Source organism: Rhinoderma darwinii, chromosome 3 (genome assembly GCF_050947455.1).
Source record: "Rhinoderma darwinii isolate aRhiDar2 chromosome 3, aRhiDar2.hap1, whole genome shotgun sequence".
Taxonomy (NCBI): Eukaryota; Metazoa; Chordata; class Amphibia; order Anura; family Rhinodermatidae; genus Rhinoderma; species Rhinoderma darwinii.
Genome location: NC_134689.1, coordinates 351,234,541 through 351,257,058, shown reverse-complemented (window position 1 = coordinate 351,257,058; position 22,518 = coordinate 351,234,541). Strand labels below are relative to the sequence as shown.

Here is a 22,518-nt window from a genome sequence, read left to right as displayed (position 1 = left end):
AGAAGACATTCCCTTCTCAATGCGCACCCATTGCTTACCGGCATCTGATAGGAACCAATCCACCACATGCATGAGGATCGCAGCTTGATGATAACGCTTAGTCTGGCAAACCCGCGCCCCCCTCGCAGTTTCGGTCGGCTAAGGACAGAAAATCGAATGCGCCGCTTAGAGCACCCCCATACAAATTTGGCTATGGCCCTATGTAAGGACTGGAACAAACACGGGACGGTCTGAAAGATGTATAGGAATTTGGGCAAGATATCCATTTTGACAGCGTTAATACGCCCAAACCATGACCTGCGGCTCCCGCCATACGCCGTCAATTCCCTCAAAGTACGTTGTAAGATAGGTGTGTAATTCAAGGTAAACCGGTCAGACAAATGTGTAGGGATATGTAGCCCAAGGTATTTTAAAGACTTAGATTGCCACTTAAACTGGAAAACCCCAGCGAGATGAGCAGCAAGAGGAGCATCCAGAGATATATTCAGTGCCTCCGATTTAGAGTAACTTTAAAATTACTCAAATGCCCAAACCGCTCAAACTCCCCAGTCAAAGATGGCAAAGAAATCATAGGAGTCGTGATGGATACAAGCAGATCATCAGCATAGAATGCGAGTTTGTGATGCTGTGCGCCAACACATATGCCATTAATGTTAGGGTTCCTCCGTAGTGCCACGGCCAGGTGTTCCATGACCAAAACATACAGTAGAGGCGAGAGTGGGCACCCCTGTCGCGTGCCATTAGTAATAGACAAAGTCAGATAAGAGACCGTTAACTCGATCGCGAACTGTAGGCCCACCGTACAATGCCATAATCCTGTCCACCATAGTGGTGCCAAGGCCAACCTGTATCAAGACACTACGAAGAAACATCCAGTGCACCCTGTCAAAAGCCTTTTCGCCATCAACTGAGAGGAGACACATCGGTATTTTACGTGATTGGCAATATGACGTTAAAAGAAGGGTCTTGTTGGTATTCTCCCGAGATTCTCTACCACGTACAAACCCCACCTGATCATCCATGATCAGGCCAGGCAATAACGGAGAGAGGCGAGAGGCAAGCCGTTTCGCAAAGAGCTTTACATCGACATTGATCAGCGAGATGGGCCTAAAGTTTGCGCATATCGTAGGATCCTTACCCGGTTTTGGGAGAAGGGTAATATGAGCCTTGAGGAACTGAGGCGCAAAGGGACAAGAGGAAGACACTGAATTAAAGACTTTCGTCAAAAAGGGAGCAAGTTGATCTTTAAATGTCTTATAAAATTTAGTGTTAAACCCATCCGGGCCTGGGCTTTTGCCCAAAGGAGAGTCTCCAATTGTACACTCCACGGATTCCAAGAAATCCTCCAAGTCCCAAAGCCTCCCCATCCCCCAAGGACGGTAGAGCAGTGTCCTGTACATACTGGTTAATTTTGTCCCGCAACAAATCTGCCGGCACATCATGAAAATGTCCTTTGAGATTATACAAGGCAGAGTAATCTTGTCTGAAACAATCAGTAATGCCAACCGGATCATGAACTTCACCGCCAGTGGGAGACATCATTTTAGGAATGTATGACGCCTGTGTACGGGGATGTAAAATCTACGCCAGAGACCTACCACATTTGTCTGCAAATTCATAAGAATGCTTCCGCATCCGATCCCTGAACCTAGCGTGTGACAGGTCTAGTAGAGAATGCAATGATTCTCTCGCTATGCTAAGGTCCGAGAAAACCTGTGTGGGATCGCGTTTATGACAGGATTCCAAATCCCGTATCTGATCAAGGTGCCGTGCAATAGCTACCCCCCTTTCTCTCTTTAAACGTGCCCCCTGCTTTATCAGGACTCCTCGAACTACACATTTCAGTGCTTCCCACCGGAGTGGAAGAGGTGTAGTCACGCGCGTGAACTTCAAAAAAGACATTAAGCGTGTCCTTAAGAGCAGATACACAGACTGCGTCTCGCAATAAATTGTCATTCATTTTCCATGACAAAGTTGGGCACCGAATTAGGAAACGTAAGCGACAAAAATACAGGGGCATGATCTGACCACACCATAGGACCCACCGCAGAAGTAGGATGCCAGGTAAGCAAGTGGTGCCTAGCCAGAAAGGCGTCTAGACGACTGTAGATATTGTGCAATGGGGAGAAATAAGTATACTCTCTTGCCTGAGGTTGGAGAATCCTCCACATGTCAATCAATTGCATGGAGTGCATCGTGTTCTTCAACGCCACCATGTGTGATTTAGGAACAGCAGACCTGCCCGAGGAGGTATCAAACCTATAATCAAACGTCGGATTAAAATCACCTCCCACAATTAAAACCCCCTCCGAAAACTCCTCCAATTTCTTTAAAAACAGTCTGCACACCCGAGCCTGATCCTGATTAGGGAGATACAAATTAGCCAACGTGAAGATCATATTCTGGATGGACAATTTAAGAAAAACATAATGACCACCCGGGTCGACAAGGACATCTACGGTCTTGTGAGAGAGCGATTTTATGAAGACCTATACTAGCACCCTTGGACTTGGACTCCGGGTTGGCACTGTGAAACCAAGTAGGATAGTATCGATTTAGTAAACTGGGGTGTATGGCCCACCTGAAAATGAGTCTCTTGTAAGAATAGTATATGCACCCGCTCGTTGCATGTTATACAGGATCTGCGAGCGTTTTTCAGGGACGTTAAGTCCTCTAGCATTAAAAGTACAGACCTTCAACTGTGCCATCTCCACTGCACTAAAAATGACCAAGCCAATAATACGAGCTAAGGCACCGAAGAAAAAGACAAGACAAATAGGGAAGGGAAACCACGACAACAAAGACGGACAAACAGGCAAAACAATCACCCACTCCTTGATCTAATCCAGGAGAAAACAAGCAAGTAGACACCGGATACATCCAGTGAGTCCCTAAGAGGAGAAGTGTCAGGACAAGGACTAGCCATCGCCCCGCGCCCCCCAACCCATTGACAAAATAAACATAGCTAAATAAAGATATAAAATAAGAAGGAAAAGAAAAACCAAGGCATTTGGAATTACAACCCAAGATTACTAACAAAGGGTATACAGCATTATCAGGAGCATAGAGAAACCCCAGCAAAGAACTCCCCTGAATACATTCCTTGTCAGAATAAATGTACATACAGGCAAATAATAAAAAAGAAATAAGAAAAATATAAACATTCACATTTAAGTAAATCTTCTAGCTCATTAGCAACAAGCGACCACCAGCAAGTGGCCCGCCTGTGATCCGGCAGTAACCACCTAGAACAAGAAAAAAAGAAAAACAGGCGGCAGTCTCCTCAGTGAAACACAGCAGTCAACAGCCTCCTATTAATGGACACAAAAAATTAAAATCCAACAGCAAACTGTGGCGGAGACATCGGGAAGGTATCACACCGGATCAGCAGGACGACCACCATGACTCCCCATAGGAGATGCAGGAGAACGACCCCGCCTGCGCGATCGTGGAGGTGGAACATAAGGCCAATCCGGAAGAGAAACTCTGGGTAAATGGAGAGCAGTGCAAAAAGCAGGAACATCACCCGGGTCTCTAACGATCAGCAACCCTCCATACTTGCGAACCTGCAGCTGGAAGGGGTGACCCCACGAGTAAGATCTCATGCTCTCTTAGGACATCCAGTAGAGGACGCAGCACACTACGTTTATCCAGGGTCATCCTGGACAGGTCAGACAGCAGCTGGATCTTGACACCATTCAATAGAACTTCGCCTTTATCACGGGCCTTCCTCATAATCTGCTCTTTGATAGAGAAAAAATGAACACGGCACAGAACATCTCTAGGCCTATCAGGATCCGGATTACGAGGGCCAAGAGTCCTGTGAGCTCTATCCAGCTCCAGAGGATCACCAGCAGGACGCTCCAGTAAGGAGTTAAACAGAGACTGTAAAGCGGGCATGAGTTGCCCAGGAGAAACATCCTCCGGAATGCCCCGAAGCCGAATATTATTACGGCGATTTCCGATTTTCGTGATCTTCAGCTATGTTAAAGAGCATTTGAATCTGCTGTGTTGATCCAAATGATCTGCATGGGAAGCTTGTTGCTGTGTAACAGTGGAAATATCCCCCTCCATACGTTGCACTTGATCGGACAATTGAGAGAGATTAGTGGTGAGAGATTGTATCTCTGACTTATAAGTCGTCTCCAGACGATTTACATAGCGCTCCATGTCCTGTTTAGTGGGTAATGTAGAGAGCTGTAGTCTCAAGGCCTGTAAATCTTTCCCCAGGACAGCAGATCCAGCTACAGGCGGAGAGAGATGGGTATTCTGATCCATGGGAGACAAGGCAGGCAGCGATGCAGGTTCCAGCACATGGGGGGATGAAGAAGGGGAGACCAGGACGCCATGACAGACACCACGTGGTAAACGGTCCAGGGCAGGAGGCGCCGGCATCACCTCAGAAGGATACCGCTCTTCCCTAACCAGCAGGGAAGGAGACTACCCCGAAGGACCAGGAGCTGAGGAGAGGGTACCTGATACAGCAGCAGTAGTCGCAGATGACATCCCCCCTGCAAGCGGAGTCCCGGCGCCATCTCGTCTCCCCTCCAGCGGCGCCATCTTGGGAAGTGCTCCAGCAGCAGCTTCCGAGAGATAACGCTGAATGGAGCCGGCTGAAGACATCTGCCTCGTAAGGTAAGGAGTCCCCGTGGTAGCCTTGGTCTTCCTGACCATCAAGTAGGTATAATTCTGCTTATAGAGGAGCTTATGATCGTGTTAGGGAAGCGCAGGAACGGAGCTCTCAGGCAGCACGTCTGGTCAGCGCCATGTCCAAGCCACGCCCGATCGTACATACAACTTTTTGATCACTTTTTATTTATTACATTTTTCCTTTTTTTTTAAGCGCTAAGGTGACTAAAATACAGGGTTGGTTTTTTTTCCCTTTTTTTTTTTTAAGAATTTTAATCCATTTCCCTTCCTTGTTAGAATCTCTGCTGAACCTATGTAGCCTGATGCTCCAGGGGCTGAGATGCTTTGGGACTGAGGCGTTTTTTTTTTTTTTTGCTTTTACGTTTCACTCCCCGCCTTTCAAGAGCCATAGCTTTTTTTTATTTTTCCGTCAGAGTGGTGTAAGGGTTTATTTTTCGCGGGACGAGTTGTAGTTTCTATTGGCACTATTAATTGTACCAAATAATGTACTGGAAAACAAAGAAAAATCTTTTGCGGACAAAGTGGGAAAAACTGCAATTCCTCTATTGTTTTTTGGGTTTAGTATTTACGGTTTTCATCAGGTGATAAAAACAGCAACATAACATTCTGCAGCTCACTACAATTACGGTGATACCAAATTTATATATTTTTGTTTTACTACTTTTCTTTTTTTTTTTTAAATAACTGTTAAAGTGGTTGTCACCACATTCTGAGAGAACTTTATTTTTTTCATTGAGCGTTGTGACCGCAAAGTTAACCAAAATAAAACAGCGATTCTGGCATTTTTTTTTTTTTATGGCAATCACTGATCGTGTTAAATAAAGGTATATTGTAAAAACTCCGAATCTTTTTTTTATTTTTTTTTTTTTTTTTAATGGACGCAGCAATACCAATTGTGTTTTTTTACTTTTTTTTTTTTTTTTTTTACATATTCTACTAGGTGACTTGACCCAGCAATCGTTACTAATTTATTGCAGTATATCCTACAGGCAGTGCTTAACAGAGGCAGAGAGAAGGCAGACATTGGGGCCTTCATTAGGCCCCTGGGCTGCGATGATAACCACAGACTCCCCACGATCACGTTGGGGGTGGGGATGAGCTGTCAGAGGGGGCTGTCCCCCTCTTGATAACACTTCAGTTGCTGCAGTTGCGATTGACCGCAGCATTTGACGGGTTAAACTGTCAGGAACAGCGCGATCGCTGTTGCTGGCAGTTAGTCCCGGGTGTCAGCTGTAAAACATCTGACACCCGCAGTGTATGGAGCACGCGCCATACATTCCTCCCAGCACCATGTGCTATTATGTCATGGTACGCAAAGGCATAGTGTGGTTTAGAAAACACATTGTCATATACCCTGTTAGAGGGGTTTTCCCATCTTGGACGTTTGTGACATATCCACAGAATGTCCTAATTGTCTGATAGATGCGGGTACCACCTCTAAAACCCAAATCTATTTCTAGAAAGCGGATCCGTGACCCCTGTCCTACCTTCACTTGCACTCGCTGCTACCCAGTCACTGACGGACAAGGTGGTCGGGAGTACGGAATCCTGTTAGGGAAAACCAATTAGGAGTTAATAGGGTGGGAAGTATGTATTTATGTATTCCTGGTCAGGTTTCCATTATGTCTCACTGCTTTGGGTATTGTGTACCTGCGGTTTTATTTTCCTCAGTGTTGGCTTTTTTTTTTAAGCACTGCTGCAGCTATTCTATATGGCTGCAACTTAAGGCCCTGTTCAGTCTTTTCCAGCGTTTTCTCTGCCTCCCATTGATGTCAACGGGAGTTCAGAGATGGAAACACCCGAAGATAGGGTATGTCGCTTCTTGTTCCCGCCACCCATTTAAATCAATGGAAGGTGTTTATTGGTGCGGTTTCCACGTCAAACCGCACCAGAATACTCCGTGTAAACTACCCCTAGAGGGATTGTCAGAGATCAGAGAAGATCTGGGTATCTTTCAGTTGCTGTGTATTTATTGGGTGCACACTAAAATGTCTGCAAACATACTGTTTGGAAACCACAACACGTCTCCTTAAATGCTAACCAAGATCAGTGTGATCCAGAAAGCTTGACTGAGACCGATCTATTCCTAGTCTCGAAGTCTGGTGTGATGCTAGTCATGAGCTTCTATGTCTGATCTTAGTCTAGCAGAGAAAATTGTGTACAAATTAAACTATTCTACAAATCTGTGATGTGGCTGAACTATGTAAAAAAGGGAAAAATCATCAAGTCTTGGTAGCATACCTACAAACCTCTGCTAATGTACCCCAACAAGTCCAGGTTTAAGCAGTGCAGTCTTAAAGTGTACCTATCATTTACATATACATTTAACATGTCACTATGAAGTATATAGGTTCTGGTCCGAGTTATAGGTCTCCACCAATCACTAGAGCAAAGGAACAGAAGCGCAGAGCTAAGCACTGTGCCCCTTTTTGGTTCCCATTAACATTTTATGGCTCCCCTTGCTATGCAGTCGACGGCTGTGTATTCTATTGAAAGATGAAAAATGCAGATGGGAGCCGACGTCACAGTACGGAGCTGTGCCCAATTGTCCTTTTTGTTCCATCAATCTCTCGTGGTCCTGGCACCTGGACCATCACGGACAATCTTTTGGTGTGTCTCCACTACATCAGAAGTTTATATTAACAGTAGAGATGAGCGAACCGGGACAACCGAACCCAGTTTCGGTCCGAACATCGGGAAAAGTTCAGTTCGCAGCAAATCGGAACTTCACCGGGTTCGGCCGAACACGTTTTGACCGAACCCGGCGGAGATGGTCACTGTCCAGGGTGCTGAAAGAGTTAAACGATCGGCAGTAACTGTTTCAGCACCCTGGACAGTAACTTCCGATCACAATATACATCAACGTGTAAAAAAAATAGAAGTTCCTACTTACCGATAACTCCCTGCTTCTTCCTCCAGTCCGACCTCCCGGGATGACGATTCAGTCCAAGTGACCGCTACAGGCCAATCACAGGCTGCAGCGATCACATGGACTGCCGCGTCATCCAGGGAGGTTGGGCTGGATGTCAAGAGAGGGACGCGTCACCGTTGCCTTGGTGACGCGTCCCTCTCGACATCCAGTCCGACCTCCCGGGATGACGCGGCAGTCAATGTGACCGCTGCAGCCTGTGATTGGCTGCAGCCTGGATTGGCCTGTGATTGTCTGCAGCGGTCACTTGGACTGAATCGTCATCCAGGAAGGTCGGACCGGATGTCGAGAGGGAGGCGTCACCAAGGCAACGGCCGGGAGACCGGGGGAAGGAAGCGGGAAGTTCTCGGTAAGTATGAACGTCCTTTTTTTTACAGGTTACTCTATATTCTGATCGGAATTCACTGTCCAGGGTGCTGAAACAGTTACTGCCGATCAGTTAACTCTTTCAGCACCCTGGACAGTGACTATTTACTGACGTCGCCTAGCAACGCTGCCGTAATGACGGGTGCACACATGTAGCCACCCGTCATTACGGCATCTCCATAGACTTCTATGGGCTGCCCGTGCCGTTATTACGGCCTGAAATAGGACATGTATGTTCTATCTTTTTCAACTGCACGGGAAGGTACCCATGGCCAATAGAAGTCTATGAGCCCGTTATTACGGGTCATAAATACGACAATGTGTGTCTCTACGGTAACCGATTACAAACAAATCCTGTGATTGGCTGCAGAGGCCGCTGCAGCCTGTGATTGGCTGCAGAGGCGGTCACGTGACGTGTGTGACCGCCACTACAGCCTGTGATTGGCTGCAGCGGCGACATGGATGAAACATCATCGCTGGAGGCCGGACAGGAGGAATGTAAGTATGAACGTAGTTATTATTTTTGTTTATTACATTAAAATTTTATTTTCCGCGCGCCGAGCATGGTACTGTCAAGGTTGCTGAGAGTTAGTGCAGCCCATTAACTCTTTCAGCACCCTGGACAGTACCATGCTCGGCGCACGGAAATTACAGGATCGGTCAAAACTAGTTCAGTCCGAATCGAACTTTTTCGTGAAATTCGGCGACACAGCCGAACCGAACTTTTCATAAGTTCGCTCATCTCTAACAGTATATATACACTTAAATGTCATTTCATGTGTTTTTTTTTTTTGTTGTTTTTTTTTAACCCCTTAGTGACCACTAATACTCCTTTTAACGTGATCCACTACTGGGCTTTAGGCTAGGCTGACGCCTTTTCACGTCAGCCTAGTCTAAGTCCTGCACGGGTCTCCCGTGCAGGCAGGAGCCGGGGCTCTGCTGTCTGACAGCTGAGCTCCTGCTCCAACGCCCGCGATCGAAGTTTACTTCGATCGCGGCCGTTTAACCCGTTAAATGCCGCCGTCAATAGCGACCGCGGCATTTAACTTTGTTTACAGAGGGAGTGCGCTCCCTCTCTCACCCATCGGCGGCCCGCGAATGCAATCGCGGGCCGCCGATGGGGTGTCATGGCAGCCGGGGGACTGATAAAAGCCCCCAGGTCTGCCCTGGACATATGCCTGTTAGGACGCGCCGGAGGCACGTCCTAACAGATTGCCTGTCAGATTTACACTGACAGGCAATAATGCTCTGGTATACGAAGTATACCAGAGCATTATAGCAGCGATCGGAACATCGCACAGTAAAGTCCCCTTGTGGGACTAATAAAATCAGTCATCAAAGTGAAATAAAGATTATTAATAAAAAGTACAGTAAAAAAATCCATTTTTTTCCATAAAAAGTGGTTTTATTTAGTAAAAGTGTAAAAAAAAAAAAAAAGTACACATATGTGGTATCGCCGCGACCGTAATGACTCCATTAATAAAGTTAATATGTAATTTAAACCGCAAAGTGAACACCGTAAAAAAAAAACGCCAAAAACTATGGCGAAATTGCAATTTTTTTCCATTGCCCCCCAAAAAAGTCATAATAAACATGAATCAATAAGTCCCATGTACCCCAAAACGGTACCATTCAAAACTACGTCTTGTCCCGCAGAAAACAAGCCCAAAAAATCACTACATTGATGGAAAAATAAAAAAATTACGGCTCTTGGAAAGCGACGATGCAAAAACAAATCATTTTAGTTCAAAAGTGTTTTTATTGTGCAAAAGTCGTAAAACATAAAAAAACCTCCACATATGTGGTATCGCCGTAATCGTACCGACCCATAGAATAAAGGTCACATGTTAATTACGTCGCACAGTGAACGGCGTCAATTTAAAAACGCATAGAACAATGGCGGAATTTCAGGTTTTTTTTATAATCCCCCCCCCAAAAAGGTTAATAAAAGTTAATATAAAAATTATATGTACCCAAAAATGGTGCCATTAAAAAGCACAACTAATCCCGCAAAAAACAAGTCCTCATACAGCTATGTAGACGAAAAAATAAAAACGTTATAGCTCTTTGAATGCGACTATAGAAAAACGAATAAAATAGCTTGGTCATTAAGGCCTAAAATGGGCTGGTCACTAAGGGGTTAAAAGCTAAAACCAGAAGTGAATCCAAAAAAGTGTAATAGACCTAAACATTTTCTCCTCTTGGATACGTTACTGGATTAGGTTACAAAAAAAAAAAACAACTCGCCAAGTTGTGCTTTTATGGACCTGGCCATGCTTACAAAATGTCCTTGTCCTGACCACTATTAGCCATACACCTATGAACTACTAGTTCAGCTCTTTCACCTGAATCAATTTGGTATCTTATTCCTGCCTTAATCTTTGCATTTTTAAAGTATGGTGTTAAAAAGAGAAGAGTGGCTGTCCTATGAGTACATCTCCTCAAACTTAATTTGTTCATATCTTTGTTTCAGATGTGTTTTCTTTTAGGTTACTGATTTATCTGTCATTATTACTTCCTATAGGAACAAGTTGTGATGAACCTAGACAGTCGCCTACTTGTGTTTCCTTTATACATCTGCTGCAACTTCTTGTACACGTCCCCTGAGAAACGAGTGGAGTCAGAAGGACAGGGGGAAAGTACTGACTTCTAAGTTGCTATTGCCTACATGAAGACCTCCAATATGTAGTGATTAAAAAGGGAACACTTCTTTTTTTTGCCATTGTGTGCAAGGAGCAGAGCTGATGAAGCTATTTGAGGAAACCTATATCACAGTATGCTGCAGATCTGCTGCGAGCTTTGTAAGAAATGCAATACTAAAAACCACCTCTTACAGAATGTAGGTTCTAATGTAGAACATCGCAAGCCAAGTGTCTGTATGGGATATACGTTTTATTCAGAAATGAAGTCGCTGTCTTTTTCTCCTTCCTTTTTTTTTTTTTTTCTTGTGAATGTTTTGGAAAAGCAGGAAATATTTCCTGCAGTTTTTTTTTATTTATTTAAATTGCACCTGCCAAGCTACAATCTGCACATGTTAAATAGTTGTGCAGTACAATATTTGGCATCATGGTTTTGCCATAATTTCTTTCTTGTGTTTTTTTTTTTATTAAGATGTTCACCTGCAAGCCTTAAAGATCTTACAGACGGCCAACCCTGTGATGGCATATAGAGAATAGAATAAGACTGTACTACATGACTGACACTGGCTTCTTATCAAAAGTATAAGAAACCAGGCAGACCTGCCTCAAATGTTTTTTCTCAGACTGTTTTGTTATTTCACTTGGGATTACAACCAAATAATAAAGATGGAATAGTGTTTAATAGAAGTCTATATTCATGAATAATTGCTAAGGCAGTCATGGACTCTCATCATTGTTTCACTATGGACAGTTCTCCTTCGGATCCATTCTAGTCATTCTTCAAGTGCATTTAAACTGGCCAGACGTGGTGACATTTCTCTCCGATGCCTATGATCCATGCAACGTGTCCGTTCTTAGGCAATTCTGCCAGGCTAGAAGAGTTGGGGTCTAACTTCAAGGTGGTATTCGAACATATTATTCTGGTCACCTGAGACACTTAATGGGGATCTGCCTGATCGTTGCATTGGCCCATAATTATGACACTGTATTACCAGCTTTAATGAAGTACAACGTTTGACTAGCTGTTTACACCTAACACCTATGTTTTATTTGGCACTAGATGTTTTAAAGGGAATGTATGAGATTTTTTTTTTCCTTCTGAAACAGCGCCACTCCTTTCCATGGTCTAGTATTGCAGTTTAGAATTGCAGAACTCGCATGAACAGGGCTAGACACCTCCCATGTATAAGGCCCTGTTCACACAGTTTTCTGCCGCAAAAACCGCAACACCAATTGAAATCAATGGGCGTCAACTTCAGCCGGAGGTGGAGGCGTTTTTACCGCGAGCAAAAAAAAAACGCTTGTGGAAAAAAGAATCGACATGCCCTATCTTGAGGTGTTTTCCGCCTCAAAAAACCCATTGAAATCAATGGGAGACGGAAGTAAACGGGATTTTTTATGTTTCTCGTGGTTATTCCATCTTTCTGTTGAAGAGATAGCTTATAAAAAAAAAAAAACCCGTGTGGTGCAAAACCACTTAAAAAAAAAAACTGGAACTGATTGTTCCAGGCAGAATTTTCTGCCTGCAAAACACTCCGCGTGAAGATAGCCTAAGGGTGGTGCAGTTTATGGTGGGAAAAAAAGCAGACCAATTTTGTTTCCTGATCTGTAATGCAATCTCTTTACGTGTCCAGAATGATATCCTTTAAGTAGCCTACTGATATGGGAAGAATGGTAGGATAGTTGGTACGGTCAGTGTTCTATTGAACATGTTTTGTTTTTTTTCTGGGTTTTGCTTAAAATACTGAGATCCGTTCTGGAGTTTGGTTTATTTAATTTGATTTATATATTTGCTGTTACAAATTCAATAGTTAAGCATTAAGTGCCAATACAACACATTACTGTCTATTCCGAATTCTGTAATAAAAAGCTGAGTAAAGACAATGATCCTATTTTTAATATTATGTGCTCTCTGAACCATATATTTGGATGATGTTGGCTAGCTGAAAATGTTTTGCCCAAAGCACATTAAGACATTGTACATTAGTAATGCCCTTTTAAACATCTTTACTTTCCCCCACAATTTATGCATCGTAAATTGCTGCTTTTATGGCTGGTGTCATTGCTGCCGTTGTTACTATCACTTTTTATGACGAGCCTTCCTTCCCTGAAGTGCTTCAAGTAAATTGTAACCGTGGCAGCTGCATATTACTATGTAGTGGAAATCTGCACACATTACGATGATAGAAACAAATTTATCTAATGCTGAATAATGAACACTGCAATAGTGGTAGAAAATTATGATTTGTTACAGAGTTTGTATTTCCATTTTTTTTTTAAATATATGTATATCTATATATCATGTTTAGTATTGGAAGAATATCTTTAAACGTCATAAGACCAATGAGAAGATGGAGATTTATAAAGCAATGTTTAATGTTGAGTAACGGTTTACTTCATGTCATATATACTCTGTTCATCTCCAAAGCTGCATGGAGTTCTGATGGTTCCTCACTGCAGCCCTCTGCTGGTTCAGTGACTACAAGTCATATGATGTTGTGAAGGCTACATCTTTAAATTGACACTTCAGACAGAAATTAATAAATCCACTATAAATATTTTACTTGCCAGGTGCTTCTACAAGTGATACCACAGCAAGATCCTGGGAGTACAGGACTCTTAGGGTATGTTCACATGATTAACAAAATACGTCTGAAAATACGGAGCTGTTTTTATGGGAAAATGGCTCCTGATTTTCAGACTTTTTGAAGCAACTCGTGTTTTTCGCAGCGTTTTCTACAGCCGTTTTTGGAGCGGTTTTCAATAGTCTGAGAAAACTGCTCGAAAAACGTCCCAAGAAGTGTCCTGCACTTCTTTTGACGAGCCGTCATTTTACGTGCTGTATTTTGACAGCGACGTGTAAAATGACAGCTCGTCTGCACAGATCACCATAACACCCGTTCGTCTGTGGAAAAATCAGGGAATAGTTATTTTTGGTTGGACATTGAACAAAGTTTGCCTCCTTTGCTTGCTCCATAGTCGGCACTGGAAAGAATCTCCATCTTGGCACCGGATCAAAAGACAAAAAACATTGTTTACAAGAAAGCGTTGGAATAGAAACATGCAGTCCTAAATCAACACTATATAAATCTGTAATGAATATATTGCTTCATTTCTTTTATGCTTCCAATAACATTATTTACACTCTCTAGCAATTAAATTCATATTGAGAGGCAGAAATTAGATTCATACTGAGGTATTTAAATAGTGAGCTTTTGCTCTATCCATACCGTAAGTCAACCTCCCGAGCAACGCTGGGTATAAAAGCTAGTAGTCCCTATAATAGGGCTGATTTTCCCTGTGGCTGATGAGCCAATTACTGTGTAAAAGTTAAGTTTAAATAAAATTCCCAGTCTGGCGCTGGACGTGTAAGCAGGGGAAACGAGAGCGCCTGCTCCAAACCCGACAAATATCTTCCAAAAGCTGTGTAAACGGCGAACATTTGACTCCTGTTACTAGCTCTCATTTATTTGAAGCGCTGACCGCCTAGTATGTGGATCGTGATCTCCTTCTGAGCACTCTGAAGCCCTCAGGTGTGTACCTCACAGAATCCTACCTCATGTCGTTCGCTCCCGCCATGCCGTCCCAAGCTAACATGCAGATGGACGCTATCATGCAGTTGTCGCCACATCTAGAAAGCTGTGATGCAGGTCGGTCAATTACTACCTTAATTGATTGTCTCTGGCGCAAGAAGTTGCATGTCAAATAGCTCCAGACCTGCAAAAGACATTGGAAGACACGATTCAGACCTCCCTGAACCACATACTTGCGGAATTAATGCTGCAAACCACAAGGACTGATGAACTGGAACAACGTGTAACTTTATTAGAGGAGAATGAATGCTTGCAGACTCATTTAAAGAAGGCCATGCTTCTCACTACCCGACTGGGAGACAAAACTCAGGACCTAGAAAACCGCTCCAAAAGGAGCAATTTAACAGGTTCCTGACAGCTGGCTGTGTTTTTACGGCCAGCGGTCAGGGTCTCTGAAATCCACGATCGCATGCACACAGCCCTGTGCCCTGGCTGTTGCTAACAGCCCTAGGCAGAGTGTCAGGGGCCAATCTTTTGGTCCCTAAACATGTGATCACTGTGATTGGTTACCACATGCATTTCAATGTAAAATATAGTGTGCGCACAATCGCGTGCACAAAGCCCTGTGCCCACGCTGTTACCAAAAGCACTGGGCAGAGTATCAGGGACGAATCTGTTGGTTCCTGAACATGTGATCGCTGTGAAAACCTATTACAGCGATCACATTTGTTTTTATTTTGACATTTCTGGCAGCAAATCTCCTGCCTCTTTTTGTCTCCTCACACATTGTTTCAGTGTGAGGAGAAGAAGGGACTTAAAGAGAATTGCTGCCAAAATAATACTGTCAAAAAAATAGTGTTACACTATAAAACATTCTCTGTATATATAGATTTCTATTTATCTATACAATCTATCCATCTATCTTTTTTGTTCTATCTACCTTTCTATCTTTATTAGAATAGGCAGGTAGGGAATGTATACGTACGTGGTGTGTGTGTGTGTGTATATATATATATATATATATATATCTCAATAGCGGTTTATTTTTTTGGTAGTGTATGTATGTATATGTATATATATATATATATATATATATATATATATATATATAGACGTATCTGTTATAAAAAAAAAAGGATATATATATATATAAAATGGTTTAGTGTTCGTGACGTTATGTCGAGGAAGTAGTTTAGCGCTGAGGAGGCATACGCCCTACTGTGGTCAGAGTCTGAGACCACATCAGAGATGGCGTCCGATATGGAACCTGTTTTAGGCAGTGACGATGATAGTGTCACTTCAGGGCACGTTATCCCTGACGAAGTGGAAATAACGGAACATGAAGGTGCAGGGCCTAGTAGCACGGGACAGCCTGGTCCCTCCAGTTCAGACTCTTGTATGGGCACCTGCTCCATCTTTTGGGCCTAGAATCGACGGATTTACTGCCACTCCTGGCATAACTGGACAATGCAAATTTTGTCCAAATGGATTACTTCCAATTATTTATTACAGACCTCCTAAATATCATTGTCCACGAAACCAATTTATATGCCACTCAGTATATAAGGTAGAAACCTTCATCCACCCATGCCAGAGATTGGACGCCCACCAATTTTGCAGGAATGAAAAAGTTTTTTGGGGCTCACCCTATATATGGGTATTGTAAAAAACCCTTCCATTAGGTCTTACTGGTCAACAAGACCCGCCCAAGCCACCCCAGTGTATTCAGTAATGCCCAGGTCTCGTTATGAAACAATAATGAGGTTCCTCCACTTCAATCACAACGCACAGCCCCCCCCCCCCCCAAGTACCGATGCAAACCGTGATCGGTTGTTCAAAATAAGACCGCTAATTATTTCCCTCAAAAATTTATTTCTGCAACTCTACACCCCGGAGCAGAATGTAAGTGTAGACAAATCCCTCAACTTACATGGAAGGCTTAGCTTTCACCAATATCTACCTATACTGCCACCTTCAGGATTCATGAAGGGCGGGACCGCTCAATAAATGTTCCTGGATGCCCCCTGATCTTTCTACCAGCAGCAAAATTGTGTGGGAGATAATGCAGCCTCTGCTTCACCAGCGGTACCACCTGTAGTGCGACAATTTGTATTCGAGTTTGCCCATGTTTAGGCATTTGCACGCTGCAAGGATTGGGGCATGTTGTACCATGCGCAAAAACCTAATTGGTTTTCCACAGCAATTAGTGTGGAAGCGCATGGTAAAGGGGGACTCCTGTGCTTATGCATCTGAGGAATTGCTGGCAATTGCTGAGGGATCGCAAAGGTGTATATGTGCTAAGCACAATTTTATACCGCAGGAACAGTGGCCGTGAGGGAAAGGGGGGCAACATCGGACAAGCACAAACCAGTGAGCGTGTCCGAACATAACAAGTACATGGGTGGGTGGATTTAATTGACCAGATTTTACAGCCCTATTTAGTGAAACGCAAAACAAAAACTTGGTACAAAAAAGTGGCCATTTATCTGTTACAGGTGGCAATCCACAACTCATTTGTGCTCTATATATAAAAAAAAACATAGGCATAGACACATCTGGATTTCCAGGAGAAAATAATTGAAGGCCCCAGTCTGAGGATGTCAAACGACTGACTGAAAGACATTTTATCACTCGCATTCCCCCAACACCAACTAGAAGGAACCCCCAGAAAAAGTGCTGTATCTGCAGAAAAGATGGGTGCCGCAAAGATTCCTGATATTTCTGTCCCTCGCAACCAGGCCTGTGCAATAACCCATGTTTTAAAAAATACTATACTGTTCTGAATTATAAGATTTTAGTTAATTAGTTGAAAATATATTTGCCCTACATTACGTTTTTATTTTTCCAATGGTTTCACTCCAAGGGTGAGGGAGGGAATGGCTGGGGGTGGATGTCATGTTTGCATATTTTCTAAAGTTCATCTGCTGGAGAGCTCCATTTGCATAAACCTGCAATTACTTATTTTAGGAAACCACAAAAAAGAAATTCCCATTATACCCCTAGATGAATATTTTGGGATTTCTGCTTCAAGAGCAGATATTTTGAAAGTGTTATAGAAACTCTGCTGAATTTTGTAAAACCAGCTTTGAAAAATGGTGATTTGTGAAATAAGCTTCTTCTATCGTAAAACCTCCTACATCTCTATGTGATAAATAAGGCACACATATTTGGTATCCCCCATGCACAGGAGAAGTGGAAGAATGTAAGGAGATGAATTTTGTCCGTGGTCTATACTGTGTGTGAAAAATGCTAGCATAAACTAACGCATTTGCCAAAAAAATGCTAATTCTATTTTGTTCCATCTTATTCAAGAAACTTTCAGCAGAAAACTGGACTTTCTAAAAATGATAAACCTCTTGAAGAAAACCTTGTGGGGTCTACTTGTGTGAATTAAGTCATTTATGGGGTGTTACTAATGTTTCAGCAGCATTAGGCCCCCAAGAAAACCGTATGCTGCTATAAATTCAAGTGCAGAATTCCTGGACCGAAAAGGACAAAAAGCCTTGTTTTATGCCAAGCCCTGGCACATGCCCGCACAGTGAATAAAGCACACATATTTGGTATCCCCATGCACGGGAGAAGTGGCAGAATGTGAAAGGAAATACATTTTGTCTGGTCCGTACTGTGTGAAATATGCTAGCAAGAACTTACGCATTTGCTAAATTCTTGAATTTTTTTCCAATTTTGCCCACTTCAGAGAAAATAATTAAAAATTATGTATACTGACAAATGCCATTAAAACAAAGCCCTATCTGTCCTTTAAAAAGAGTGTAAAATTCAAACATGAACTTTATTCACCTGCAGAGTTATAATCATCTAAAGAAGTGCATAACAAAATTGTGAATTTTTCTCTGGTCATTTAGCTGTAAAACAGCCTAGTCCTTAACCGGTTAAAGGAACAGTGTCACCAACATTTTTTTTTTATATCAGTTTTATGTTAGGGTTTTATTAAAAACGTTTATATTTATTTGTGTGTTACTTTTTTCTATTTTTACACTTTTTCTTCCCTATAGGGGCTGCCATTTTTTTTTCCATTTCTGTGTGTCGATTAACAACACATACAGACATGGAATACGGCAGCTCCAGTCCCATAGGGACTGCGAACGGGGCCCGTTCCATCCACTTTGGTGTAAGCCGTGTGTGTGGGAACGGCGCATGCGCCGTTCCCACACAGTCCGATTTGAAATGCGCGTGCAGGAGCAGGTAAGTGATTTCTATGTATGTTCGTGTTTCAGTGTGTTTTACTAGTGTATGTAAACCTTCTACACTGTGTGTTAGCTCAAAAAATGGCGACACACAGTGTAGGAGGTTAGACCGTTCAAACCCCTCGTTTCTCCCGGCACTAGCCAGGATAAAGGAGGGGGGGATTCTGAGAGCTCACTAGAGCGAGGGATTTTTTCCCAATTTTGCAGCATAAAGCAATGTGGTTGCGTTACCACATGCAATGCTGCAATTTTGGGAAGTGCTCCATCTAGTGACCAGTGCTGGGAAATATTATAAATTGAATCCAATTTATAATATTTCCTGACTCGTGAAAAAAAAAAAAAAATTAGAACAATGTTTAATCACCTACACACTAATTGTTTAACTAAAAAAAACAAAACATGTTTTGCTGGCAACACATTCCCTTTAAGGATGGTAGGCTTGAAAGAGAATCGCTACGTCTGACTTACAGCATATCTGTGAACGCGACCTCCCAGATGCCCTAGGGCTGCCACACCCATGTAGTGTGGAGCAGGCGCATAGAATAGGCCCAGATCCTAGGAGCCAGCCGCGACAGGAGGGACCTAACAATCTGAGCTTCAGACAGGTTATTATTTAACTTCTCGATTCGAACGTCAAAGTGGCTTTATTGAGAGCTTACAGGAAGAGGAAACGACCTCTAAACATTAGAGGCATGCGGATACTCCTTTTTGAAGATTACTCGGTGGATGTCACGAATAAACGACGTGCCTTCAGTAAGATTTGCAGCCCTTTTTTCAAGCCAACAAACGTTTCAATTTGCAATACCCTGCCACACTCAGAGTGTTCCAGTCAGAGGGTAGTGCGGTCATCTACACATCCGCGAAGGAGGTCCTTCTGGAATCCTGTTTATCTCACGGACGCCAAAGCCCATGTCGAGACAACAGCCCAAATACTGTGCAGTCCGGACTGGAGACCGCGACCACCGCCATGCGCAGGAGTTCTGACAGCAGGGGGTCGCCCGGAAGACTTCACACCCCAAAAAGTTGAAGACTTCCTAGTGAGCGTTCCAGATCCCTCTCTCGGGGCAGACCGTGAGGCACACTTGATGTCGGTCACACTATGGTCGAGGACTGGTAACCTTTCTTTTATCTCATTAAGTCATTCCATATATATATAGTCACCTCAGGAGATTCGTATACAAGGCGAGTTTAATGGGACGGTCATTTTGTCATATGTTAGAATTCATGTATAATTGCAGGGAAGGGATACGGAAAAGTAGTGTGATATAATAGAATGTGAAAAATAAAAAATACATTTATTAATAAATAATTCTAAAAAGAATAATGTTAGCTGATGAATATTAAGTGCCAATGTCCCCTAACTTGCGCGCGCATGTCTTAGATGGTCATACGTATGAAAATGAATTTGGTAGCCTGAACCTACATGGGGCAAATGACCAATGTATAGGATTTATGGGCTTTACCTAACCTGCCAAACAGAACTGACCTACTACTAACCACAGGAAGTGGAACTGCTTTGTAATAGGTGTAAGCTACCTAGAATGACAACATATTGTATCTATCATAAGGGACTATGAATAAGCCTTTAAACTCGCAGGCTTAGCTGGAATTTTGCAGCAGGTAGACGTCAGTCGTGGAGTAGTAGGACAGGTGTAGACTAGCACAGCACGACTACAACACAGCACGGCACTTGACTGGGATAGCACGGGATTCAGGCTACAGGAATGGTACACTAGTAACTGGGAGACACTAGACTATTTGCTAAGACAAACTTTGGGTACGACAACAACGCTCAGGCAAGGATCAGAAGGGCAGTGGCCTTCTTATAGTCCGGGAAATCATGTGAGTTGATGATGATTGTTTTAATGTGCGCGCGCTGGCCCTTTAAAAGCGGGCACGAGTATGCGCACGCACCCTATGGGACACAGCGAACCGGAGCGGAAGTGAGCACTGGCGTCTCCTAGGAAGGAGATTGGGACCAGCGCTCACAGATCCATGGCTGCGTGCGTCGGGAGGTAAGTAAATCCGACGTCCCGCGGCCATGGACGCTACAGCTTAATTCCTCGTTTACTCGTTTCATTTGGGCAGAGATGAGACCCTGCAAAACTGATGCTATGCAAACCAGAGGGGGGGGGGGTTAAATTTCCAAAATATCAGGGGATATAATGTAACATGCCTTTTTAGATGTGGATTGGTTACATGGAAAGTGCCATTATTCTAATTTGGACCTGGAGTCTGCTAAAGCCTCACCATGGGATTTAAAGGCACTACTACATTTCAGCATAGCCAAGCTCCCTTTCCATCTGAAGGCTTCAGTGTTGCTCCGAGATACAATTGTAGCATGGAAGGTACTTACGAAATTATTTGGATTACCTCATTTACTATCTAAACATATGCCCTTGTGGAGCCATCCGGAGTTTCCCCAGGGCTCGGGAGATTCTTTATGGATTGATAAGGGGATTACTTGTGTATTTGACCTAATGCATCAGGAGGATAAAAGATGGCTTACCTGGGGGGAATTGACAAAAAAAACTAGGTTTACCAGGGGGCCATTTCTTGAGGATTTCGCAGGTACAGGCCTTTTGCGCTTCTAGATTGAGAGATTTACCTAGGAAAGCAATTCCTACCATTATGGATGAGATTATGGGCCCAGTGACGCATAAAGTGACCATATCCGTTCCATACCGAGCCCTCAGGGACAAGTTCATTAAAACTGATCCAAAAACAATGTTAAAATCGTGGCAGAGGTGGTCTCAATCCCCTGGGATTGGTGAGATAATATTAGAAGGATGGGAACTGGTTAGGAAACACATCTTAAATGAACGATGGAAGGAAACATTTTAAAATGATGCACTAGGCCATATATGGCTGCAATATTTTACCCTCCCCTTCTTTCCCGGACCGTATAGTAGCATGCCCTAAGTGTAGGACCCCTCTCACCAATCTGTGGCATGGAGTGTGGGATTGTCCAGATACACACCAGTATTGGCAGATGGTTGTCAATTACATTTATGGTCACTGGGGGAGTAGGCTCCACATATCCCCACAGACTCTCGTATTCCACCATGTTAGGCCACCAGAAGATACTCAGGAGGGTGGGGGCCATTCTCCCCCACTGATTCATATTGTTTTGTTTGTAGCCCTTCGATGTCTACTTGCTCAGTGGTTGAAAGACAAAGTGCCACAGAGGGATGTAATAGTGGCGCAACTAAAACACCTATTTGGGTTGGAACGCATTGAGGTAGAGAGACGCAAAGAATGGGGCTCAGAACGGCTGTTTACCAAATGGCAGTTGTTTATTGAATCTCACTACTCTGCCTCGGAAATTATGGAAATAGTCAAATATTTCAGATATACCTCATGGTATAATAAGGTGAACATCGGAGGAACATTGGGTCAACTTAAATTACCGCCGTGATGCTACTGTTCTCAAGGTGCTATGGTTTTTGAGCGGGGAGGGAAGATGTCTTATTTATTCACGAAGGTCAGTTTCTACCATGCAATTTTATACATGTCAGAATATATTGTTGTTTCTGCTGTTTCCCTTTATGTTCTTTAATTTTGTTTTTCTGCTATTGACCTAGTACATATGATCATGTTTGATCTCAAAATGTGAAGTGTGCAATGTTTGATATTATATATTGTAATTTATTCTCCTTTAAACATTTGTAAAACAAAAAATTTTTATTTTTGTTAATAAAAATGAAGTTTAAAAAAAAAAAAAAAAGTCTCCCAAAGGTCTTTTTGAGGGACAGGCCATAATGATAAAAAACAACAATAAATGAAACAAGAGACACGTGAAATACCCCCACGAAGAAAACGCTAACCCTGAGCCAATTACACTATAATAAACATGTAATGTAAAAATTTACGGTAGACCATGACAATCACAAATAAAAATATTACCATAAACAAATTCGCTAAAAAGTATAAACATATTTTTTTTCTTTTAAGTTACAAGCCTGCAAATGCTAAACAAGCAAAATTTATGTGAAAAAAAGAAAGAAAAGAAACCTGCATTAATATTGAAAAAAACTCACGTCACTAGCCCAACAAATAAGTTATAATTGTGGAAGGCATGCTAAAAATTGCTAAACCGTGCATTGTCCTGAATCGGTCAATGGTCTGCTTCCCATTAGTAATGCATTTGGGATTTCACGTTTGTGAAGTAGATTATATATTCAAGACATATATCT

At 42.9% G+C, this 22,518-nt stretch overlaps 1 protein-coding gene across 2 annotated transcripts in view; it reads left to right on the top strand.

Moving 5' to 3' along the window:
* The window catches only part of GMCL1 (germ cell-less 1, spermatogenesis associated), a 133,409-nt gene extending 122,138 nt beyond the window's left edge, over window positions 1-11,271 (top strand). For both annotated transcript variants that reach the window (XM_075858516.1, XM_075858515.1), the window contains exon 15: window positions 10,470-11,271. In XM_075858516.1, coding sequence (XP_075714631.1) covers window positions 10,470-10,598 — 129 coding nt within the window. In that variant the 3' untranslated portion in view covers window positions 10,599-11,271. The remainder of the gene's footprint in view (window positions 1-10,469) is intronic.
* Window positions 11,272-22,518: the final 11,247 nt, after the last annotated feature.